General features: G+C 44.9%; 1 protein-coding gene across 1 annotated transcript; it reads right to left on the reverse strand.

The window, feature by feature from the left end:
- Positions 1–1,800: 1,800 nt before the first annotated feature.
- On the reverse strand, positions 1,801–25,419 carry LOC311102447 (uncharacterized protein). The gene is made up of 25 exons (XM_084143802.1): positions 24,945–25,419; positions 20,140–21,905; positions 17,935–20,047; positions 17,069–17,156; positions 16,870–16,980; positions 16,534–16,662; positions 16,275–16,388; positions 15,239–15,972; positions 14,735–15,017; positions 14,401–14,552; positions 14,178–14,292; positions 13,462–14,021; positions 12,750–13,056; positions 12,143–12,457; positions 10,171–11,150; positions 7,288–7,410; positions 6,850–6,961; positions 6,363–6,769; positions 5,641–5,778; positions 5,378–5,503; positions 5,051–5,162; positions 4,502–4,873; positions 4,177–4,344; positions 3,991–4,074; positions 1,801–3,875 (listed from the first exon to the last, which is right to left on the reverse strand). Exons 2-25 carry the CDS (start codon positions 21,831–21,833, stop codon positions 3,034–3,036), a joined length of 10,179 nt encoding a protein of 3,392 aa, XP_083999928.1. The 5' UTR covers positions 21,834–21,905; positions 24,945–25,419; the 3' UTR covers positions 1,801–3,033.
- Positions 25,420–26,280: the final 861 nt, after the last annotated feature.

Raw genomic sequence — 26,280 nt, forward strand, 5'->3', positions numbered from 1 at the left:
CGAAATAGGTCCAAAAAAGTCGGGTCGTCTTATATTCGGGGTCTAGTATTCAGAGCGCAGTTTCTCTTCTTCGGCGCTCCCTTTAAATGTCAATACACATTCGCGGGCACAGATGGCGCCAAAAATTCGTTCCGGACGGAGGGAAGAGGCGTCCTTAACAACCAGCCCGTTACCGGTGTTTAAAGATGGAAAGACAGGCTGACCATTTAGAGACAAGTGGCTCAAAAGTGGGCCAGGTCAATAAACAACAGCGGAGGAGCTATGATGCCAATTTCAAAATAATGGTTGTCAATAAGGCAGAGTCATCTAACAACTGCCAAGCTGCCAAGACATTCGGGGTCACTGAGTGTAATGTAAGAAGATGGCGAGCAGAAAAACAACGTCTAAAAGATGCTAACAGTCAGCGAAAATCCTTCCGTGGTCCTCAAAGTGGTCGTTTCATTGAGGTTGACCGGAGGGTTTTTGAATATGTCAGGGAAAAAAGAGTTGAGGGAATGCCCATTACCAGAGCTGTCATCCAGGTTAAGGCCCTGGAAATCGCCAGAGAGCTCAACATCACTGGATTTAAAGCCAGCCTCGGCTGGTGTCGTAGGATGATGCGGCGTAATGGACTGTCACTTAGACGGAGAACGAGTTTGGCCCAACGCCTGCCGTCAGACTTCGGAGAGAAGCTGCTTTCGTTTCAGCGCTTTATTATCAACCTGAGGAAGAAGCACTCCTACCCGCTGGATCAGATCGGCAATGCTGATCAGACACCCGTTTATTTCGACATGCCAACATCGGTGACTGTCAATAGAAAGGGAGAAAAGTCTGTGTTGGTGAAATCAACGGGCAACGAGAAGAGCCGCGTCACTGTCATGTTGACATGTCTCGCTGGTGGCAGCAAACTCCCCCCGTATGTCATTCTTAAGCGTAAGACTGTGCCAAAGGACCCAATGCCAGCTGGCATTATTGTGCGCGCCCAGGAGAAGGGCTGGATGGAGTCGGGGCTTGTAGTGGACTGGCTAAAGGTTGTGTGGGGCGCACGCTACGGGGGACTGAGGAAGAGGAGGAACATGCTCGTTCTGGATGCGTTCCGCGGACATCTGACTGAGCCCGTGAAAAGTCAGGTGCGAGCAATGAACGGGGATCTTGTGATCATACCAGGGGGAATGACAAGCCAGCTACAGGTGTTGGACGTAGTTGTGAACAAGCCTTTCAAGGATAACCTGCGAAAAAAATACACAGAGTGGCTCCTGTCTGGCAACCACGCACTCACACCGACCGGGAAAATACAGAAGCCGTCAGTCCGTCTACTGTGTGAATGGATCCTGCATGCATGGGATGCTATTCCCTCACAGAGCATCATCGATGGCTTTAAAAAATGTTGCATCTCAAATGCATTGGACGGCAGCGAGGACGACGTGCTTTGGGAGGAGCCGGTGGAAGCGGAGCAGCTGGGGAGCGATGACAGCGAGAGCGAACACAGCGGGGCAGAGGACGTGTGTGAGGGATAGAGAGACATCGGAGGAGAAGTTTGGCGAATTTTTGTTAAGTTTAGTTAAATGTGTGGCCTGTATTTTCTCTGTTATTTAAAAATGTTGCTTTATTATTGCTTGATATTAATTTTGAATCATACTGTACATAGTTTGCCTTTGTGTTTAATTCACTGTGTTTTTAATATTGTTATTTTAAAATAAAATGAAGTTCTTTGTTCGGCAAATCTAGTCTGCAAATCTGTTTTTCTAAATGTTTGTGTTGAAAAACGGGGGGTCGTCTTATAATCAGGGTCGTCTTATATTCGGACCAATACGGTACTATTATAGTGAATGTCAGGGTCTAATTATTACATACATCACTGAACAAGTGAAGCTGCTCTTAGAATAAAAGTCACAAGCCCTGCAGATTCAATGACCTGTCCATCTTACAGGGACCTATTATGATATTATTTATCAAGGGTTTCCTATGTTGAGATTTGTTGTCTGCAGTGCAAACTGAGCGGTTAGTAGTTAGTGTAGAAAACTGTGTGCCACACAAAAATAATTACGGATGAAATGTTCCTTAACCTTTAAGTCTTAATTCACTACAAACATGAAGAAATAGAGATCCTCCACTCCAATATGGAGACAGGATTTGTTATATACAACAGTACAGTACTATGAACAGAACTGGCATCCATACCGTCAGCTGTCTGTCTACAAATCGTCTTGCTCTGATTGAACAAATAATATACTCTAAGGGCTCAAATACACCAATAGCGTTTGTCTGCCGAGAGTCCTTGTGAACCGAGTGCAAACCGGTTTAACATATAGAAACATGCGAAGATGTCGGCAGTCAGACAAGACGTCAACAGCGCGCTGAACGATCGGTAAACAACGGGAGATCCACATTCGGTGCGATGTGTGCAACCCTTAAAGGCAGAACATACTGGACACCCTTAAAATGTACTGAGGTCCTGGCAGCTTATTATTATACGATATTCATTGCATCTCCTCTTTAAAATGAGGGAAAGAAAAGCAACAGTTCAGGGCCTGTATTTATAGTGTCTTAGAGGAAGCTGATCTAGGATCAGATCCATGTAAGCTTATTCATTATGATCTAAAAGGCTAAACTGATTCTAGATCTGTACTCTTATTCTGAGACACTTCATGAATACAGGTCTAGACAACAGAGATTTGAACAGAAAAACATGACTCCTGACTGTCAGAACAGTGTCATGTCAGTCTTTAGATTTCCGATACGCCTCGTCAGGTAGTGCCGCTTATAAAACAAAACAAATAACATTTTTCACAAGGATCTCCTAAATGTATGTTCGTAAATGTAGTTATCCCTGATTGGTTTTGCCAGAAGGGTCATATTCATTACGGCACACCATAGCAAAACGCTTTGCAACAGAAAACTAACGTTTCTCATTGGACAAGTTCAAGTAGTCTCACCCTATTTTAGTCAGTTTTTGTCCGTTTGGTGCCGAATGAATACGACCTATGTGAATGAGGGTATTGAGGAGAGATAGCTACAACGTTGACCTGGGCCTAAGTGAGTTAGTGCTTAGTTCTATGTCTGAGGGTTGCTCTTTAGTCCTCGTGGGGCTAGTCTTGGCATGGGCCTCATCTGCAGCAGTGGGGGCGGGGCCAGGGCATCCCCTGGCTTCTCATTGGACTCCATCACCTTGGCCACTCCTCCAACTTTCATCTGTAGCAGCGGTGGCGGGGTCAGCGCCTTTTGCAGTGCATCTTGACCTTTTGCAGTGCATGCTGTTGCTTGTGGGCTGTGCCCATTGACAGCTGCAGCAGGAGCAGAAACAGAAGCAGTCTCTGATTTAAGGTCCTCTGCCTGTGGCTGTGGTACTGGCAGGCCTGGGCCTTTGGAAGCCTCTTCCTGGCCCTGGCCCTCTTTGGGCCCCAAAGGGTCCTCGTCCAGTCTCAGGAACAAGGGGCTGAGGGAGCGCTCGTCATCTCCATCTCTGATGATCTCCTTCTCTGGTGGTGGTAGCACCCTGTCTGTCTGAGGTGGGGGTACCCTCTCAGTCCCCACCTCCCCAGGCTCGGTGTGTGGTATGTGGGTGACCACTGGAGGACCTCTGGGGCTGCTGTTGTTGTCTGTGGTCATCTGCTGGTTGAGGAAGAATATATCGTTGAGGAGAGACGTCAGGCTCTCGTCTTCACCGTCACCTTCTTCGTCGTCTTCGTCCTCCTCATCAGAGTTTCCATCTGCGTCGTTGATCCCTACACTGTCTACAGCGTGGTCCAGCTGCTTCCCCAGAACCTCTCCGTCCTCCAACCCATTGCCCCTACCCTTCACTGGGGATGACATCCTCTGAGCTCCCCCTGACACACTTGGAGCAGACTGGTTCTGTCGGGCGTTAACCAGTGAAATCACATTGGCGATATGAGGAACTGAAAAATAGGAAACAAATGCATTTTTTTGTCTCAATGGCATCACATTCAGCTAATTCAAATCAGATTTAAAGATTTCTATATCCAAGCGGTAAAAACGTCTGTCGGAAGTTACCTCCCCTGTTGCGGTTATTACGAGGTGGAGTGAGAGAAATGGGTTCGGACATTGAGGGGATACTGATGGTGACTGAAGCAACACCTAAAAAAAGTGAGACATTTAAGAAGAATCAAAATCAAATCAGCAAACATTTCAATGCAACTTTGAGTCAATGCAGTGTACCTTGAGTCACTACAAGCCTACCTGGTGTTAGAGACTGTTGCATTTCGATTCCAGTGACGCGTCCTACCGGCAGCAGAGAACGGGCAGGCTGCATTGGGCTCATGGTGATCACCTGCTGAGATGGTATCACTCCACCCACTATAGACAGCATTTGAGGAGGGAGAAACCCAGCATGAACCGGTAAGGAATCTGTTGGGGAGGCAGAAAAAAGGATCTAAATTATTCACAGTGCTTTATTTCTTCACATGGAAGTTCAGTCTTTAGACCAGCAGTCTGTCTTATTGAAGTCAATATGTCCCATTTGGTGCTGATAGACAGTAACAGGGTCAGAGGGAAGGAGGCTCACCTGGGGCAGGGTGTATTTTTCTGCGAGACAGGATGTTAGGTTTGGCCCTTTCACCCAGCGAACACCACGTTGAGGGTGGTTTCCTGGAAGGTGGTGTGATGATGGGACTTGTTTTGGGTCGTTGGGGTGTAGGCTTTCGGGGGATAGAGTGGGGGACTGGGGTGGGTACGACCTTTAACTTGAGGCCGGGGGCCAGGGACTTTGGCTCAGGCTGTCGAGTGCTCCTGGGTGAAATTGTTTTATTGGGTGAGACCGATGACGAGGACGGGGCCGAGGTCGCCCCTCTCCACTTCCTTTTGAACACCACGTCCATGTTCTTCTGTTTGGTCGAGATGTCCTCAAGTTTCCTGATGATGAACTCCTCTGTCTTTCCTATTGAGAGTATGAAAAATGTATGCACTCACTAACTGGAAATGGCTCTGGATTAGAGCGTCTACTAAATGACTAAAATGTAAATGTAAAATGAGAGAACATAGGCCAGTGTTATAGGAAGGAAAGACTGAATAGAAGACGAGAGAAGGGGGGGAAGTGAAATGTAAATCCCATTACCAGATTTCTTTGAGATTTTCTTAATATAACCTGCTCTCTCTTCGGTCAGCGCGCTCTTCAGTTTTTCCAGGCGCTCGCATTTGTCTCTCAGGTCAAGGACTTGTTTTCGGGCCTGTTAAATAACAGAGACAATACTTTGTATTTCCTGAAGAGGTTCTTTACTAAATAAAATGATGCAGTTCTGGGAGGTACTGTATGTCACAAAGCAGGGTCAATTAATTAGTCAGCTGAATATTACTGAGGTGTTATAGGCCCTATGGGTCCTGGTCAAAACTTGTGCACTATATAGGGAATAGGATGCCATTTGGGATACAGCCTTAGTCTTACCTGCCCGAGGATGAAAACATTATTAGGTGCTGGGTTGCCAAGGTCCAACGTCTCTGTCAGGGCTTTAAAGCTCTTCCGAAGCACAGCACAGCGTTGTCTCTCGTATTTGTTGCGCAAGTCCCAGTGCTAATGGTAACATTGAACCAAGAACACTTCAAATTATAACCATGGACAGTGAAATCACAGCACAACCATATTTGAAGGAAGGCATTAAAAGGTTGTTCCTGTCTTTGTAATAACACAGAGGGGGGGGGGGGACATACTCTTAATTTGGGCCCCGTTTCTCCTTCCACTTCTTTAGTATATTTTGCCTTCAGTTGTGAAGTGGTGCTCTTCTGTGCATTGTCTTCCACACTCTCAAGGTCTACAGCCACCTCCTCTTCCGCGACTTCTTCAACATCCTGAAAGACAGATGAGTTGTAGTTAAAAACCAGTAAAACCATGATTCTCAAGAGAAAAAGGCAAGATTTTAATAGACAGAAATCGAACTGTGTTGTATAATTAAGCAATAAGGCACGAGGGGGTGTGGTATATGGCCATTATACCACGGCTAAGGGCTGTTCATTTGCACAACGCAACGAGGAGTACCTTGATACAGCCCTTAGCCGTGGTATATTGGCTATATACCGCAAACGCCTAAGGTGCATTATTGCTATTATAAACGTAATTAGAGCAGTAAAAATACATGTTTTGTCATACCCGTGGTATGCAGTCTGTTATAAACTGGGTGGTTTGAGCCCTGAATGCTGATTTGCTGACGGACGTGGTATATCAGACCGTATACCACAGGTATCACAAAACATTTATTTGTACTGCTCTAATTAGTAATCAGTTGCGTCGTGCCTAAGAACAGCCCTTAGCTGTGGTATATTGGCCATATACCACACCCCCTCGGGCCTTATTGCTTAAATATACCACGGCTGTCAGCCAATCAGTATTCAGGACTCGAACCACCCAGTTTATAATGAAGTATAACAGTTCTTACACTGATGATGTTAATGACGTCCCCTTTAACATTGTTGTATTTGTTGTTGTCGTCATCGGCAGAATCCTCGGTCTCATCCGAGGAGTTGTCAGTTTTCTCCTCCTCCGTGTCCTCCAGAAGGTCCACCACCTCCATCACCTCCTCCATGTCCTCCTCTGTGTCCTCCAGAAGGTCCACCACCTCCATCACCGCTTCCCTGTCCTCCTCCTCCTTTTCTGCTGTCACTCCCCCCATGCGCCTTGGCCTTGGCCTCGGCTTGGCCTCACTGCAGGTCGAGACAGCTGAAGAGGACGAGACAGCAGAGGAGACTTTGGGAACTCCTTCCTTATTCCTGTTGACGAGTAGCTCGCTATTCTGCTGGGAACAGATGTACTGGATGTTCCTCAGGATCTGCTTCTCAGACTCTCCTATGGAGGGAAAGATGTTGGTTAGATGTTGGTTGAACGTTGGTTGAATGTTGAAATGTTACAGGAGTGTCCATTATTACCAGTTAACTGGGACATCTTCTTGACAATAGCTGCTCTCTCCAGGGTCAGTGAACTCCTCAGCTTCTCCACGTCCGTACTTTCCTTTGTCAGGATTTGGATCTCCTCCGTTGCCTGGTAACATACATTTATTTGAGTTGACTTTTTAATGCATCGACAATAGATGCATCAACAAAACAAAGCCAAAGCACAGCTCTAAATCGGCCACATTATCAAAATATACAAATACCTTGTCTGAGTCCCAAATGGCACCCGACTACCTATACAGGGCTCTGGTCAAAAGTAGTGCACTATATAGGGAGCTATTTGGGATGCCATTAATTAAAGGGATATTAAATCGAACAAAATGAATAATGGTTTGTATAAAACAAGAGCACCGTGTAAGTCAAAGTAAGCAAAAACTTTAAGAAAAAGTTAACCATCCCTTTATAGGTGCTTACTTGTTTAATGATATAAACTTTGGCAACGTTTTGGGCAAGTTTCAGTGTCTCTCTCAGCCGCTGGAAGCATCCATGGAGCTCATAACGGCGATGCCTCTCCTCCACATTGTGCTTCAACTGCCTCTACAGAACGCAACAGGAAGAAGCTCTATCATGGAGACTAAATGGCAAACTACAGACTTGAATATTAAAACTAAGGCACAATGGCGCTATAGTTGAGGTACAGAACAACAATACTGTTTACATCTAAATTACTCGGACCTACCCACACAAATACACAAACCAAGAAAGAGACACACTACTACTGTTTAGTCTAAAACGAGAGAATAGGAAATGTAGGTGACGGAATCTGAAAACAGACGTGTTGTATAAAGCTAAAAGAGTTCTTACACTGATGACGTCGATGAGATCCTCTTTATTAACACTTGAATCAGCAGAATCGGTCTCATCAGATGAGTTGTCCGTCTTCTCATCCGTTTCCTCGTCATCCTTGTCGTCCTCATCCTCCACCAGGTCGCGCCTTGGCCTTGGCCTCGGCTTGCCCTCACTGCAGGTCGAGACAGCTGAAGAGGACGAGACAGCTGAAGAGGACGAGACAGCTGAAGAGGACGAGACAGCAGAGGAGACTTTGGGAACTCCTTCCTTATTCCTGTTGACGAGTAGCTCGCTCTTCTGCTGGGAACAGATGTACTGGATGTTCCTCAGGATCTGCTTCTCAGACTCTCCTATGGAGGGAAAGATTTTGGTTAGATGTTGGTTGAACGTTGGTTGAATGTTGAAATGTTACAGGAGTGTCCATTATTACCAGTTAACTGGGACATCTTCTTGACAATAGCTGCTCTCTCCAGGGTCAGTGAACTCCTCAGCTTCTCCACGTCCGTACTTTCCTTTGTCAGGATTTGGATCTCCTCCGTTGCCTGGTAACATACATTTATTTGAGTTGACTTTTTAATCCATCGACAATAGATGCATCAACAAAACAAAGCCAAAGCACAGCTCTAAAATCGGCCACATTATCAAAATATACAAATACCTTGTCTGAGTCCCAAATGGCACCCGACTACCTATACAGGGCTCTGGTCAAAAGTAGTGCACTATATAGGGAGCTATTTGGGATGCCTCCATTAATTAAAGGGATATTAAATCGAACAAAATGAATAATGGTTTGTATAAAACAAGAGCACCGTGTAAGTCAAAGTAAGCAAAAACTTTAAGAAAAAGTTAACCATCCCTTTATAGGTGCTTACTTGTTTAATGATATAAACTTTGGCAACGTTTTGGGCAAGTTTCAGTGTCTCTCTCAGCCGCTGGAAGCATCCATGGAGCTCATAACGGCGATGCCTCTCCTCCACATTGTGCTTCAACTGCCTCTACAGAACGCAACAGGAAGAAGCTCTATCATGGAGACTAAATGGCAAACTACAGACTTGAATATTAAAACTAAGGCACAATGGCGCTATAGTTGAGGTACAGAACAACAATACTGTTTACATCTAAATTACTCGGACCTACCCACACAAATACACAAACCAAGAAAGAGACACACTACTACTGTTTAGTCTAAAACGAGAGAATAGGAAATGTAGGTGACGGAATCTGAAAACAGACGTGTTGTATAAAGCTAAAAGAGTTCTTACACTGATGACGTCGATGAGATCCTCTTTATTAACACTTGAATCAGCAGAATCGGTCTCATCAGATGAGTTGTCCGTCTTCTCATCCGTTTCCTCGTCATCCTTGTCGTCCTCATCCTCCACCAGGTCGCGCCTTGGCCTTGGCCTCGGCTTGCCCTCACTGCAGGTCGAGACAGCTGAAGAGGACGAGACAGCTGAAGAGGACGAGACAGCTGAAGAGGACGAGACAGCAGAGGAGACTTTGGGAACTCCTTCCTTATTCCTGTTGACGAGTAGCTCGCTCTTCTGCTGGGAACAGATGTACTGGATGTTCCTCAGGATCTGCTTCTCAGACTCTCCTAAGGAGGGAAAGATGTGGGTTAGATGTTGGTTGAACGTTGGTTGAATGTTGAAATGTTACAGGAGTGTCCATTATTACCAGTTAACTGGGACATCTTCTTGACAATAGCTGCTCTCTCTAGGGTCAGTGAACTCCTCAGCTTCTCCACGTCCGTACTTTCCTTTGTCAGGATTTGGATCTCCTCCGTTGCCTGGTAACATACATTTATTTGAGTTGACTTTTTAATCCATCGACAATAGATGCATCAACAAAACAAAGCCAAAGCACAGCTCTAAAATCGGCCACATTATCAAAATATACAAATACCTTGTCTGAGTCCCAAATGGCACCCGACTACCTATACAGGGCTCTGGTCAAAAGTAGTGCACTATATAGGGAGCTATTTGGGATGCCTCCATTAATTAAAGGGATATTAAATCGAACAAAATTAATAATGGTTTGTATAAAACAAGAGCACCGGGTAAGTCAAAGTAAGCAAAAACTTTAAGAAAAAGTTAACCATCCCTTTATAGGTGCTTACTTGTTTAATGATATAAACATTGGCAACGTTTTGGGCAAGTTTCAGTGTCTCTCTCAGCCGCTGGAAGCATCCATGGAGCTCATAACGGCGATGCCTCTCCTCCACATTGTGCTTCAACTGCCTCTACAGAACGCAACAGGAAGAAGCTCTATCATGGAGACTAAATGGCAAACTACAGACTTGAATATTAAAACTAAGGCACAATGGCGCTATAGTTGAGGTACAGAACAACAGACTGTTTACATCTAAATTACTCGGACCTACCCACACAAATACACAAACCAAGAAAGAGACACACTACTACCGTTTAGTCTAAAAGGAGAGAATAGGAAATGTAGGTGACGGAATCTGAAAACAGACGTGTTGTATAAAGCGAAAAGAGTTCTTACACTGATGACGTCGATGAGATCCTCTTTATTAACACTTGAATCAGCAGAATCGGTCTCATCAGATGAGTTGTCCGTCTTCTCATCCGTTTCCTCCTCATCCTTGTCGTCCTCATCCTCCACCAGGTCCTCCACCTCCTTCTTCGGTCTTCCTGTCCACGTCTGGTAGGGGTCATCAACATGAACCATCTTAGTAAGGAGATTGGAATCCGCTGTGGAGATGGTGTTATCTTTGACCCCTGTCTTTGTAACGTGGGTTATAGGGGGTTTGAGGAGTTTCGGGGGAGGCTGCAGCACTCTAACAACCTCAGGCTGGATTTTAGGGTCTAAATTGCAGTCCGCTGGGGATATAGCGTCAGCTTTTATAAATTTAAACGGGGGGCCTTTAGGGGGTTTTGTGGATTTAGAGGGTTTTGTGGTTATAGGAGGTGTTGTGGTTTTCTGGCAAGGCAGCATCCAACTATACACCTCAGAGACTACATTAGAGTCTAAATTGGGGTCTACATTGTCGGCCACTGTGGAGATACTGTCAGCTTTGACACCGGTGTCCGTAACCATCTTTGTGGGGGATTTGACAGTAATTACTGTGGTTTTCGGGTGAGGCTGCAGCACAGTAAAGCTCCCTACTACAGGCATCACCTTGGAGGAGCCCTGGGCTGGCACGTTGGGACACTTGATGATGATGGGCTCCTTGATGCCTGTCTGAGGAACTATCTTCAAGGTGTACGTCCCGCCATTTGTCTCGGTGGGTGAGAGACTAACATAACCAGGGGTGGTTTTAGGGACGGGGAAAGTGGTGCTGGATGCAGTCTGGGTCTTTGGGAAAGTGACAGGGACAAGGGGGGCAGTACTGATGGTGGAAGCACTGCTACCAGGGCCCTTGCTCTGCCATGTGGTGAGAGAGGAGGTGGAGGGGGAGCTGTTAATGGTGGCTGTCGATCCTGAGGCCAAGCACGCAGGCGTGGTTAAACTGATCATCCCACCTGAAAATAAAATAGAAAAGTTCAGCTATAGCTAGGTTTCCATTCAATTTGCAACAGATTTTCATCTGAATATTCTAAAATCTGCATAAAAACAATATGCGCATTGTCCCATCAGAGATGTGTTTACATCAAATGTACATGTTGCGGATAAATGTCTGCGCGTAAAATAACTTGAGGTTAAATTCCCATGTACCAAATAAAAAACACAAGTTAAATGGGTTTCCATCACATTTTCAAATCTACTGATGGTTTTGTCACAAAATGTTTTGTGTATATAGCGAATGTCCCCACTCTGGTATTGACACATGTGCTCTAACCAACAGCTTGCAGATACAGTGCGGGAACAGCCTACATGTTGAGATCATTATTATGGACAATATTTATTTGTCAAACGGCAGTCAAGCATCGATCATCATGTCACCAGAATAAGACCCTCAATATTTATTGGAAAGGAGCATCAAGCTCATCACCGTGCACTTTCACAACCCTGTAAAGTTAATCATAACTTATTTAATCTGTATCCTAATACACTGCATGCTTTCCCGAGTCGTGAGAGGACCATACAACATAGGCTACCATTGCGTGACTCCACCGTCATTTCTCGAATAGTTAATTTTAGACACAAAAAGATCCCACCTTGTCTAGCGTATTTTGTTGTCGACATTTGGAAAGTTTACTGACAAATTTGCTGTTTCCATCAGGCCTGTCGTAATGTATTTATTTTTCTTCAACATGTACTTTACTCGCATAAAAATGTTGGATGGAACACTGGTTAATACTTTAAATTATTTTGCCATTATTTACAGATACACAAAAACTGTATGTATTTAAGCAACATTCATTCGTTGGAGATAATAACTTCATATTATACATGGGAATCCCTGATCCGTCTTCCTAACATTTCCAAGTCATTGTTTCATAACATAGTTATCAACATACTCAGTGTTGCAGCAGTGCCTTGGCATCAATAATGTTAACTGTCAGACACTAACCCTTGTTGTGCATGACGAGGTTGGGGTTAAGGGCCTGCAGCTGGCTGAGGGGAACCAGCTGGATCAGCTGTCCGTTGGGGTTCCGGTATAGGGTGTTCCCTGAGGCGTTCCTCACTGGCTGCAGCAGCATGCTCTGACCCGATGCGAGAGGGGTCAGGGACATGATAGGGGTCAGGGATGTGAGAGGGGACGGGGAGGTAGGAGGACAAGGCATTCTGACAGCAGGACTGGTCCCTGGGACAGAGAGCACCAGCATCGGGGGACTGGTGACCACTCCACTGACGGGGGACGCATTTTGGGGTGATACGTTTGCACCTGTAAACAAAGTGGTGTATTTTTCATTAATGATGATAAACAACATGGGCATAACCATGAAACTATGTTCAACCAAAAAAAAACACACCACACAGAACAATCCCCATATCACATCACACACTGATGCCAGTGTGACAGTGAAACACGATACACAGCATCAGCCCAGGATGAGATGGGGGGGGTGGGGGGGGGTGACTGACTTTTATTCAGTTATATGAGATTTGGGGGGGGGGGGGGGGGGGGTAGTATCACAAACTGAGCTCAATAAAACACAACAAAGAGTAGTTCTCACCAATGGACTTTGGGCCAGGAGCAACTGGAGTGGCAGAGGGAACACTGGTGGTAACCATGGTTGAAGGAGTGGCTGCCAGTTGGGCTGGTTGTCCAGTAGAGGACCTTGTATCTGTGGAACCTTCAGAACATTCAGGGGTTTCTGAGGGGTGTTTTTGTGATGGGACGGAGGAGGCCACCATAGACCGCTTTAGACAGGCAGGCCTTTGTAACTTGCCCGTGAGGTAAGCAGCGAGACGGTTGGCTGGGTGCATGGCTCCCATCATACCCAGTTGTATCTTGGCATGGGGGTAGGACCTGCCATTCACCTAAAGATACACAGGGGGGAAGTGTGAGTAGCAATGGACCATGTGTATTCTCCTCATAGCTAGATATAGTGTGCGTCCCAAATGGCACCCTATTCCTTATGTAGAGCACTACTTCTGACCAGAGCCCTGTGCACTAGAGTGGTCGCTGGTCCAAATACCTGAGCCGACAAGGTGAAAAATCTGTTGATGTGCCCTTGAGCAAGGCACTTAACCCTAATTGCTAAAGGGGCACCGTACTACTATGGCTGACCCTGTAAAACAACACATTTCACTGCACTTATCTGGTGTGTGACAATAAAACATGTAATTTCCCCCCCACTGCATAGGGAATAGGGTGCCATTCCACATCAATAAGAGTAGTAAAATTAACTGATCATTGGATGTGTTTTGGATTACAATGCTTACCGTGATAAGTTCCTGGTCTGAGATGTCTGGCAGCTTAAGGTTGCCAGTAAGGAGGCCAGCAGGAGAAATTCCTGTTAAGAAAGGCAGGCCCTTCCATTTCAGACCCTTTCTATTCCCCACAGCCTTCTTCTCCACTTCCTCAACGACAGGTACTTCCTCCACGTTCTTATCCTCCTCTCTCTGCTCCTCCATCAGTTCATCTTCATCTTCCTCTCCCATCCATTGCTCCTCCTCACCGCTCTCCTCCTCCTCCTCCTCCTCCTCCTCCTCCACTCCTTCCGGTCGCGGGACCTGAGAGATGTGTACCTTGTAGTGGACGGAGCAGCATTCGCCGTCATATTTCAGGGTCTGAGACACAGGTTTTATGAGGTATCCTTTCACCCAGAAGGGGTTGGTAAGGTGGTCCTGGGCCATGTGCTCACACACGATCCTCAGCACCATGTTCCTGTCCGCCAGGCTCCTCCACTTACACTCAGACACGATCTCCAGACGCTTGGAGGGCTCCGTGTACTTGGGACCATGGAAGGACGACGACTTCTCTGACATACTGGAAGGGTTCACTACATCAAGAGACAAAGTCAACAGCCATTAGAAATGCATGATTTTTGGAAGCAACCAATTACTGATGTTTTTCACTGACTGATAAATATACTCTCAGACAGACACTGATGTTTGGGGTTAAGAAGATTATGTCAAATTTGACTCATTGAACTTACCTGGTGCGGAGTCTTTTGGCTTGCAGTGGTCGTCAATGACCTCAGGTCGGTTTGTGCTCTTGCTTTGAAAGGCACGCACTCTGGCACATGTCATGGTCCCTCCTTCCTCTCTCACCTGAGAAAAATACACCTTTAGAAAAGGCAGGGGGTGAGAATATGAATACTATTTTTACAGTGGTATACCTAACATTTATGGATAGATAGACACCCTTTCACGACTCACCACTGCTGAAGGTTCTTCCTGTAGTGGAAGCTGTGGTAGGTAGACTGGTGTTGGGGCACGGAGGGGCTCCGGGTCCATCTCTCCATCCGTCTGCTTCCACAACATTCTCACACGCGGAGCTGGTTCTGATACCGTCTCAGCCTCCCTGAGAGCTGAAGTTAGAAATTAATGCAAAATGTAATTTTTTACATTAGGATTGACACACTTTGTGATGTATTTAACCTAATCTAATGTAGTATAGCAAATAAAATGTGTATGGAACATTTTTTAAACTATTCATAGAGCTTCATAACAATGTTTTATTCTGCGGTTTTCTAAACTAGAGGACACTCACTATATGCCATCCTCATCCTCTTCCTCCTCTTCCTCCTCTTCTTCTTGGACGGGCCCTCCTCTGACGCACTGGAATCTGGTCCTTTTAAGTTCTTGAGCACGACCACTTTCTGCCTGAGGCAGCTGCAGCCAAAGATGCACTCCATCTTTCCACAGTGGGTAATACGACGGTCCTGTGCTAGGCTGGCACACACACAGCCTAGCCGGCAGAACGCTTTGAGGCAGGGAGGAGCTCTGTGCTTTATAATCCTAACGGGAGCTGTAGGGTTCTCACAAACAAAACCCTGAAGAGAAAAGAGGCAAGTAAATGTAGACTGTTAGTGCTAGCATAGTTAATTTCTCAGGGATACCATCGTAGAGTTGGTATAACACACTCACAAAATAATCTTATTAAACAAGATCAACACTACAAATGTACGACAACACGTCTTTGCTCCTTCATGTGAGACCAAACGAAATGAGTCAATAAGCAGATTTAATGGTGTAGGGGTGTAACTGATCTTACCGTTGAGGTGAAGAGGGAGGTGAGGGCGACCGTCGCCCTCTCGTCTGTGATACAGGTACGATGCTTGCCCTCCCAGACAACCCCGTCTTCCAGATCCCGCTGTCGGAGTAGGGCCTTGGTCAGCCCAGGAACCACGACCCTGGTCTCGGCAGCAGGCTGTGGCTCTGGGTCTGAGTCATCCTCTTCCACAGGAGCCAGGTCAGCGGGAGGTGGCTCTTCTACTTCTGGCCTGGACACAGGAGCGTCATGGGCTGGTGGAGGAGTCTTGACCCTCGGCTTCCTCTTTCTCCTTTTCACAGTTTTAATTGTGTCGTCGTGGGTGATGGGGGCTGCACGATCCAGCAATGGCGGCGGTGGTGGCTCAGTGGGCGATGGTGTTGGTGTTGTTGCAGAAGTTGGTTTAGTTCTGTTCTGCTTTGCGTGTTGTTGTTTTTGTTGCCTTTTCTCCAATTTTTTAGGTCCTTTGGATGCGAGGGGCTGTCTGGGTTTTTTGGAGGGGGGGACAAAGGTGGCAGAAAGTGCTGGTGCCTGTTTCTTCAGCACACTGTCTAGGGTTCGGACGTAGCTGGTGCTCTTGGTGGGCAGCTGGTAGACCACAGGGGTGACGACAGTGGTCTGGTTGAAACTGGCAGCGCGCTCGTCAATGAGTTTACCTTCATTAGCCAGGTACTCATCCAACATGTCACTGCAGAAGGCTGACAAATTCTTCGGGACCACATCTGAACTTAGGCCACCTTTAAAGCAAAAACATTTTTTAATCAGCACTACACAGTCAATTGTATCCCCTATAGGGCTACATAGTATAGGAATCACAAGATATAGCTGAGACTGCTTAAATTAAAGCCTTTCTCAAGACGTCAGAGGTAAAACGTCAACATTAAACAGTCTCCACTGTATCCCCTCTGGAAATGCCACCATTAAAGCACCATGCAATATTTCAGACAAATTCGAGGTCAAAGGTTACAACTGTTGAATGGAGTCTTGAGGATTAGTTTATCAAATCAGAGAAGACGTAGGATTTGAATGTAAATATTACCTTCAGGCTTGGAGGATGATGGCGAGTCCGAGGGGACTAATTTATCTCTCCAGCCTTTGATTTGGGTGAAGTCTGTGGTCTTGCCTGTCCTGGAAACAAAGGGGACTGAACCACCTTGGGAAAAAAAGGTATGACAATAAACAATTGCTCCTTTCAAAATGTATTAAACTATCCTAATAAAACACTTAACAGGTTACTGAAAAAAATACTCTTAACCATTTGAATAAAACAGAAACTCCAACATTAAACAACTACTAACTTGGAGAAGATGCCAATCCTGCAGAGCTTGGTTCTGGAAATAGGAAGGGTGGAGGAAGAGGTAGACGAACACCTAAGTACTGCAGGTCAATGACCAGAGTGGGATCCAGTAAACTCATCTTCAGCCCAACTTCAAACAACACAGATGACAGATAAGCGATCGTCAAGCATAGACTATGCATCATAATAAAGCATTCTACCATCATAAGATTAAACATCACATGATCACTGTCATGAAAAGCACAGTGGGACATGAGTCACATGCTAGTGTGCAAGGAAATTATTGTCAATAAAAAGTATATACGCTGTCATTAACAGCCATTTATTTTAGTGTTACCTTCTTGCAACACGGGATGAATGACCTGCCGATGCCTCATAACCTTTAGATCACCCAAAATAACCTTCTCGAAAGCTGCTATTCTTTCCTCTGTGGTTTCTAGTCCTCCAACTGAAAGAGAAATAGTTTAACTGCTTTAACAGGCGTCACGTAACAGCAGCTTGAGACCATGATCAATCAAATTGGTTATTTTCTGTACCATTCTCTGTCGCCTCTGGGGTTTTCTGAGGTTGCGCAGTCGTCGTCTCACAAAGTGCAGGCTCTCCCAGGTGGACTTCAAGTGCTTCCTGTAAATTACAACACTTTACTTAAATATGACACTTTACTTAAAACCGATGGATATAGCTAATGCTTTGTTACTTGTTATGAGCCCTTATGATGTCTTATTGCACAGCTTATAATATGCTGTATTATTTTCATGCTGCAATTTTTTGGATAAACAGTAGGCTGTTGAAAACATATGAATAGGGATAAAACATTTTATTCGCTTTACAAGAAACATAACCAAAATAACGATTTCCATGTTAAAGATCTCCCTCCCCCTTAAACAAGAACCGAGGAAACACAGGTGGCGTGGCACACCATTAAATAATGGTAATAATTTACTTGAAGGGGGTATACATAACGCATTCAGAACACCTTTCACATAACAGTCTAGCAAAGGGTTAACAGCTAGTGACTGTTTGCATTGAGCCTTGTGCATCTTCTCTCTTGATCTCTCAATTTGGCAGGATGCCACTGGGTAAACAGCCCTTGGAATTATCTTATTGAATTATGAACTTTTCTTTGACAATATCCATGATAAGGTGGATCTGAAGTAAACAGAGTGCCTGGCCTAGAGCCAGTTCTGGCCAGGAGCACCCATTGTAAATGTCATGTTAGGCCTCTACACTGTGTTCTCTGCCAAGATAAGCCAAAAACATGTGCTCTTAGGGTAACATGTATACATGTGTTACGAAGGTTCTTGTGAATGATCTGTAACACTCATAAAAGGTGTTATGAATGCAAGTAAAGTGTTACCAAATAACTGACATACAAAAATACATTTTACTATTTACGCCGTACCTTGGAAGTGAAAGAGACAAACAGCTGCTCCTCAACTTCCTCCAGGTTGGGCTGCATGGTGACATCTGTGGGTCCGCCAATCACTGGGAGTGAATCACCCTTGGCAGATTTCACTCCTTTCCTAGATCTCTTCTTAGATCTCCGGGGTTTATTTCTCTTTGATGGCTGACTAGAACCAACCGGTAGAGAATAACTAACTGGTACGCTAGGGGTACTTAAACTTGGGACAGGAGGACATGGGACAGGAGCTGCCTCACTGCTTGGGAAGTCTTCAGTTATCTCAAGCTCATCGGCGATGGAGAAAAAGTTAGTGAGGTCAGCCAGTGATGGGGTTGGTGACAATGGGTCTGGACCTAACGATGAAAAGGGTGACAACTGGAATGGGAGTGGAGACGGTGTAGAAGGGCGTGTTAATGGTTCATAATTGACTTGGAATGATGAGGCAGTGTCCGAGGGAGGTGGGGATATTGCAGTGTCCAGAGCAAGTGAGCCAAGGTGAGAGGTAGAGGAAAATGAGTTTGCCTCAAAGGGTAATGGGTTAAGGTGAGCGGAAGGCAACAATGGGATAAAGTGTATTGTTAAAAAAGGATCAGGGGCAGGTAGGCCTAAAAGTGACCCATGTGATGAAAATTCAGAGGAGAGAACAAAAGGGTTAGGGGCCGGTAATCGTTCAAGGGCCGGGAATGAGGAGGCAGGTACAGGTAAGGAAGGGGCGGCGGTTTCCGGTTTCAATGTAACAGGGGAAGTTAAAGGGGGTTCAAGATCTAGTAATAATGCAGGTGATGATGGCTCAAAGCCACCTCGCAAAGGGCCAGGGGATGGTAACGAGGGGGTTGACTCAGGTTCCAAGGTGGCAAGACTAGGTGTTGATGACAGTGCAGAAGCAGTTGAGGGAGGGTCAGAGGTAAGTGATGATAGATCAGCCGCTAGGTTTAATGTGACCGGTACAGGGGGTGGCAGTTCTTCGGCTGGGGATGACAAGGAAGGGGCTGGTACGAATGGGTCAGGGAATGGTGATGATGACAAGACAGTTGCTGGAAAACAAGGGGTGGGGGATGATAGTGCAATGGATAAGGTAGGCTCAGGGACAAGAACCGACTGATCAGCGGTTGGTAAAACTGGATTAGGTTCTGGTAACAATGCATCTGTGGCAGGAACCAAAAAATATGTGTTTGGGACTGAAATATCGGTAGGTAGACCAGCATAGTCTGTGGTTGGCCCAGTGGGGACAATGACTGGAACAATGCGATCTATAGCTGGATCAGCAGGACCACTGGCAGGAACTACAGCATATCCAGTAGAATCCATGGCTGGACTAGTAGAATCTATGGCTGGACCAGTAGATTCCAGGGCTGGACCAGTTGAGTCCATGGAAGGGCCAGTTGGATCGGTGGCTGGAATAACAGGATCGGTAGCTGGAATAACAGGATCGGTAGCTGGAATAACAGGATCGGTGGCTGGAATAACAGGATCGGTGGCTGGAATAACAGGATCGGTGGCTGGAATAACAGGATCGGTGGCTGGAATAACAGGATCGGTGGTTGGAACGGCAGAAGATGGGGATGAAGAAGGCGGCAATACCGGAGGTTTTGGTTTGGTCCTAACAGGTCTGGATTTCGACTTCAACTGTTGAAGGTAGAGTGCAAGAAGGGGCAAAGGCACAGGTTCAGGTCGTTTGTGTGGTTTAGCCTTCCCCTGCAGCTGTTCATCAAAACCTGTCCTTTTTGCTTCAGAGCTCACTGAGGAGCTCTGGGAAGCCTTTTGACTGTTTTCAACTTCATCTGCTGAATGGTCATTGACTGACATAGGGGTCTTGACCGGCTCCTGGGACTGAGATGAATTGAGGAGGTCCTTGTCACTGTCAATCGTATTCCTATTGTGCTGGGCTCCCACATTTTCAATAGTCTTCCCGGACAAGGCTTCAGGTTCAGAAATCTGGGGGAAATTGTCATTCACAGATACTTCCACAACTTTGCCTTTGGCAACGATGCCCTTAGTGTTCGTTTGCACAACACTGCAAGTTGTATTGGTTATCTCCACATTGCACCTTCTTATTTTCAGATGACACTCCCGAATCAGCTCAGGGAAGTTACTTTGGGGAGGACCTGTTGTACTGCTCAGAATAGAAAGGTCAAAGATTAGAAGTGTATTTTAAAGTAAGAAGCAAAAGTGCTAACATGTAGCTTACTGAACTTGAGAACTTACCAAGAATGATGTTCAGTGGACTCTGTGTTTCCGACTGACTTTTCACTGCATGCAACTGTAGCAGTTTCAACTTGAGAGTTGCGTTTTCTACGCAAAGACTTTGGGGTATTTTTCACAGAATTGAACACCTTGGGAGATATGGTTTCATCTTTCATCAAATTGGAGGGACTTGATTTCTTGCAGGAGCTGGGTTTATCAGCGTTGACTCCTGACTTGTCACTGTCTGCAAATGTAACATTTTGAGCATCTGAGCTCAGGAGTCCTTGATCTACTGCTGAAGTGTCTTTAGAGTTGCATTTTGAGATCAAAGACCTCAAACTACTTCTAAGAGGGTTGAATTCCAGAGATGTGGTTTCTGCTTTTTTCAACTCATTGGAGGGTCTTGTTCTCAGCTTTGGAGTGCAGGAGCTTGGTGCATTAGCGTTGACCCCAGACTTGTAACTGTCTGCAGGTGTAACATTTTGAGCATCTGCACGGAGGACTCTTTGATCTACTGCTGATGTGCCTTTAGAGTTGTGTTTTGCCATCAAAGACTTCAGGTTATTCAGGCTTTTCGCAGACTTGCGCTCATTGGGAGAGTGGGCTGAGTCTTTCTTCATCTCATTGGAGGGACTTGATTTCAGCCTGGAGCTGGGTCCATCAGTTTTGACCTCAGTTTTGTCACCATCTGCAAGGGAAACATTTTGAGCCTCAGGGCTCAGGAGTCCTTTATCTACTGTTGAAGTGTCTTTAGAGCTGCGTTTTGCCGCCATCAAAGATTTCAGGCCATTCAAGCCTTTCAAAGGCTTGAGTTCATTGGGAGATCTGGTTTCATCCTTCTTTGACTCATTGGAGGGACTCGTTTTCAGCTTTAGAGCCCAGGAGTTGGGTCCACTTGCAAAAGGGTTGAAATCTGCTTTAAACTGAGACATGCGTACGTTCTGGTAGGCTGTTACAGCAAAGAACTCAGTCTGGGGAAAGGTGAAGGTTATCACGTCAGGCCCATTGAGCTGAATATCCTCTGTAGCCGTTTCAGCTGAGACCAAATGCAGGTGTGGTAAGTAGCGGTGCATTGGGTGCAAAATTACATTGCCCTCCTGGTCCATGGTGTTGTCAGTGAGCTTAAGCTTGTAGAATGACACTGGGTTCTGCATCCATTGGTGACCAGAAGATGGAGAGTCTGGGTGGATGAAAACCCGTCTCAGCACATGGGCCTCTGCCTTTCCACTCATTTGCCAGTCTTGCCCAGTCCACTTGTAACGTTTGTTGTCCACAGGGTTGATATCCATGAGCAGAGTGTACTTCTGGAAGGGCTCCAAACCAGAGATGCGAAAGCGGCAATAAGGGAACATCCTCCGGCCTTGTTTGGTTATTATCATTTCGGTTTTGCATTTGAAGAACTCATTCCACATGTTGTTATTGTCCAAAATCACCTTGATACCGCTGTAGGTGCTCTCTGGTGGTAAATTCTCTGATTGGTTATTAGACCTGGCAGCAGAGTTCAATGTAGAAGCCATTTGACCAGTACCCATTACAGAACCTGGAGTGGATGTTGCTGGAATGTTTGCTTCCTCATTGGCTACAACTGCACTTGCTTGCCCTGTGTTTAGGGCACCAAAGCGGTCAGGGGGAGAAGCAGCCGAGGGCAGTGCCATGGGGGCAGCAGCCCCCTCCTCATGAAGAACCATTATTCTCTTCTTCTTGTTGGCAGCCATGAACTTGTCACAGTCCTTTTCGAGGGCAGAACGCCCTCTTACATTTGTCCTTCCATGTCTTCATTCAACATCCTAAAAACAACAAAAAGAAAGCGATATTTAAAATATATACAGTCCCTTGCAAAAGTATTCATTCCCCTTGGCGTTTTTTCTATTTTGTTGCATTACAACAAAAATATTTTGCATCTTCAAAGTGGTAGGCATGTTGTGTAAATCAAATGATACAAACCCCAAAAAAATCCATTTTAATTCCAGGTTGTAAGGCAACAAAATAGGAAAAATGCCAAGGGGGTGAATACTTTCGCAAGCCACTCTATTTAAAATATACTTCATATTTTAAATATATATTTTTACAATATTTTAAAGATATGATCATGAATATCTGACATCAAAAGAGGTCACAAAAGAGGAAACAACTTGAGTTAGCAAGCTAATACCAACTCTCTAGCTAGCCAAATCACCTCACGTTGACAGATCTCTACAGTATTCTGGCTAACTAGCAAGTGAACTAAACAGATGTTAAGCTTCCAGGAGGAAATATAACATTCTTCAGGTCAGAACGGAAGATCATGACCGGCCCCTTAACTGCGTGAAGCTATTTAGATCAATTATTAGAACAGCAAAAAACATTTACAAAACATTGACAAACAACCTTATGGAGCACAACACCTTGAAAATATGTATTTTTGGTTGAAAATATTTATTTCAACCAATTTTGCTCACTGGGAATGCACTCTTTTGCATGCAATTCTCAGTACATTTGCTTACTTTGTAAATATGATTAAATTCATTACGAATACTAGGCTAAATTACTATACAAAACAGTATGAAAATGCATGAGTCATAGCTAGGATATTCGGTCATTACGCAATTAGAAAGGAAAATGAATCAAAATGTATCAATAGATAATGAGCAATTGGCAATAAAGTTGAACCCAAAAAAATTAAGGACATCACAAAGAACTGTAAATCAGTCTTGCAATTTAATAATTGATAACACATGCCTTTTTTGTCATTTAGCAGACACTCTTATCCAGAGCGACTTACATTTAGTGAGTGCATAAATGTTTCATACATTTGATTAAACCCCCCAGTTTACTACTAATAGCTAAGGAAATTGATTGGAGATAGCCTAGCCAGCAGATTCCGATTTACACTGAGCTGCACTGGGGTCGGAATGCAATCATGGTTACATTAAGACACTGTGGAGCCGGTGCAAGATATGGGTTGGAAAACGTACCTCAATGCAGGGATGGGATATGCCACTGTACTCCAAATTGGACCTTTATCTACACTGATACATCGAGAAGATTGAAATAGTGCTAGTTTTCCCAGAAAACTGCCTTTAGCTAGCATGAGGACAAAAAGGGCAGTTTTCAGGAAACTAGCAGTATTTCAATCTTCTCGATGTATCACTGTGGATAAAGGTAAAATTTGGAGTACAGTGCCATATCCCATCCCTGCATTGAGATACGTTTTCCGACCCATATCTCACGCCGGCTCCACTGTGTCTTAATGTAACCATAACTAGCGTCCTAAATAGTAGGCCGTTTGAGTACGAAAAAAATTAAATGTGACATTTTGAAAATGTAGTATGCTTTAAATGCCAGGATGTCACACTCATTTCGGCTTCTCATGTAGTATGAATGAATTTGAAACTTTTCGGGAATTTCACACCCAGAATGTATTCAAACCGGATAAAAGGAGGGCTTTGAGATTTGATAGTTCTTTGAAAGTAAACAAAAAACGAATTGACAATGGCAAAGAAGATGAGCAATGAGTCTCCTGCAGTGTTCAAATGTAAGTCGGTTTTTTTGGTCCTTAAAATGATCACAGCTATTTAATCGTACATCTCTGAAAACAGAGTTATTTGCAGCCTGCCATGCCTTTACTTTAGCTAAATACTGTAGCTAACGTTACCTAAGTGCTTTAGGAGGACTTGAAGTTACCTGGATACCCGATAAGCTTGCTGTTGTTGAGCGACAACTTCATATTTAAACTAGCTAGCCAGTTATCTATGCGAAGCCGTAGCAAAGTATTAGGCTATAGCCATTTCCTACTTTTTACTAAACATAAATAGTATGCGACGATGAGTAAATACTATGCAGTTTAAGGGTGTGTTCGTAAATTCACTCTGGAGTGCCAGAGTCCGCTCCGGGCGTTCGTAAATTCAGAGCGTTGTCAGATTGAGTGTTTCACTCTCGGAGCGTTTAAAGTGCACAATCGACTCTCTGGCCGAGGGTTGAACCGAGCGTTCTGAGCTCACAACGGCAGTCAAGCTAACTGGCTAAAGTTGGCTAGCTTGCTAGTTACTTCCAGACACAAATGAGAGAACACCTCACTCTAACCATTTTACTCGCCCTAGCAGAGCTAGTTAGGCTGTTTTCATGTTGTCTAGAACATTGGTGACTAACTGTGCTGCTGGCAACAATTGAATTACTTTTTTTGTCAACATTTACTGACACCGGTCATATTCAACGAGCGTTTTGAGCGTTCGTAAATTAATCAGTTATTCTGCGCTCTGGCACACTCAGACGAGAGTGCTCTGAAATCAGAGTAGATATCCAGAGTGAATTTACGAACGCACCCTAAGTATGTAGTACACTAGTACGGGTGTTCGGACACAGCCCACGATTGCATTCCGACCCCAGAGCAACTCAGTGTAAACAAGCGTACCTACAGGGTCAGAATCTGCTGCTAGGCCTTACCATAGGCCTATTGAAGATAATGTATGCATCCTCTCAAATGGCCTGAAGATTCTCTAAGCGAAAATCATATTACTCACATGAAATTTGATGTTGACATCACACAATGTTTTGATCTAAAATGGACACGCTTTGGCAAACATGTCGCAGACACAGTAATTACTTTAATAATAGTTTATATAGGTCAAGTTTAATTATTAAAATAGCTACCTAGTGTAGGCTACTTGAACCTTCTAACATAAGCGTTCAATAGTATTTTTAAAGATATGTACTGTTAGTACTGACACTAACCTTGTCCATTTCCAAAACACATCAACAATATATATCATTAAATCAAAGACCTAAAAGCGGCGGCCATTTTGCATTTCCACACGAGACAACACAGGTAAACAAACAAGTTGGCGGACCTACTGTATTGCGGCGGACCGTGGTAGCATACACTGTGGTTTGTTGACAACACCAAGTGGTGGCAGGAATGTAGTCAGTTATCTTTCCCAACCTAGCTACTATAAGTGGATTAAGACGATGAATCGAGATCTTTCTCTGCCAATGGCCTCGATGCCGTGCACTGCGACGACTAAAAAGGTGGCTCGGGCCTGCAAGGCCTAAGCACGCAAGCCTTGCTAACAACACACCAGCGCGTGCACAACACGATATAATTCAATTGCGTGTGATTCCCAAGTCAACTCCTCCTCAGGCTAGAAAGAGATGACTTGGAGCTTGCAAATTCATCTCGGTCTTTCTCGGCTGGATCGTGTTTTACTAAACACCTGCATTACCTCATGCACTTTTGAACAGATCAAAATATGCTATGGTAGTCGTCGATTCTTTGTATAATCCTCTAATTATTTTCCTCAGTTAAACTCGCATCTCCCAGCTGGAGGAAACATGCGTGCTGTAGAATAACGTCACAGCCCCGCGGAGGCACGTTCACGTCCTACTGCGCAGACTCAGCGCCATTGTGTCACATGATTCAAAACTGAGGTAGAAAATGCATGCGGTGGTGGTACCGAATGGAACGCCGCCATGGGGAGGTTTGAAACTCTCCGCTTTTTGGTAGGGGTCCTTCAACAAAGAGGAAGGTTGGGGTAGAAAATATGATTCAAGGTATTTGAGTTAAACATGTCGATATGTTGAGCGCATGAACAGTTGTAGCTTTGTAATGACGGACCAAGCTCATGGGCATGTTGGTTCGGGGGAAGCCACACGTGCTAGCCAATCAGCTCTAACCAGTTTGAAACGTTCAAACCTCGAATTTATCTGCAACCTTGTATTTCTGCTCAGTGTTTTGGCAACGTTGCTTACTGTCTATGGATCTGTAGTTAGTCATATATGCGCCGACGACGCAAGACTTGGTTTGTTTACAGCAATAGCTACTAGCTACCTAGCATTGTTGAGAGGAACAGTGGGACTGGTGAATCCTTCTTGGCACGCGGTAAAGACCGCTGTCGTTATTTACCGAGCGGAATGGCATTTACAATCTTTATAGCCACTCCTGAGTCTAACGCTGATGGATGGGCCTGGGGATGTCCATTCATTTGGATGCAAACACTGACAGCCCGAGTCTGATTGATCAGGCTGTAATACACAATAAATTGGTATATACAGCCTCAAACTAATGCCTGCAAAATCGTGTAAATGTTCCATACAAGCTATAATGTTGAATAAAATAACTTTAAAAAATTACTCTACCGGTTGTCTGTGCGGTTTGTCCTTCAGCTGTTTGAAATTTTAGACAAAATA

Source organism: Coregonus lavaretus (genome assembly GCF_964263955.1).
Source record: "Coregonus lavaretus genome assembly, chromosome: 27".
In the NCBI taxonomy this organism is placed as follows: Eukaryota; Metazoa; Chordata; class Actinopteri; order Salmoniformes; family Salmonidae; genus Coregonus; species Coregonus lavaretus.

What these genes read in the sequence shown, in the direction of transcription:
- LOC311102447 (XM_084143802.1), bottom strand. Translation starts at nt 21,833, where the DNA reads ATGGCTGCCAACAAGAAGAAGAGAATAATGGTTCTTCATGAGGAGGGG. An exon ending in TCATCCCGTGTTGCAAGAAG is followed by an intron (nt 16,663 to 16,869) that starts GTAACACTAAAA and finishes TGTTGTTTGAAG; the next exon opens with TTGGGCTGAAGATGAGTTTA. An exon ending in AAAAATACACCCTGCCCCAG is followed by an intron (nt 4,345 to 4,501) that starts GTGAGCCTCCTT and finishes CCTCCCCAACAG; the next exon opens with ATTCCTTACCGGTTCATGCT.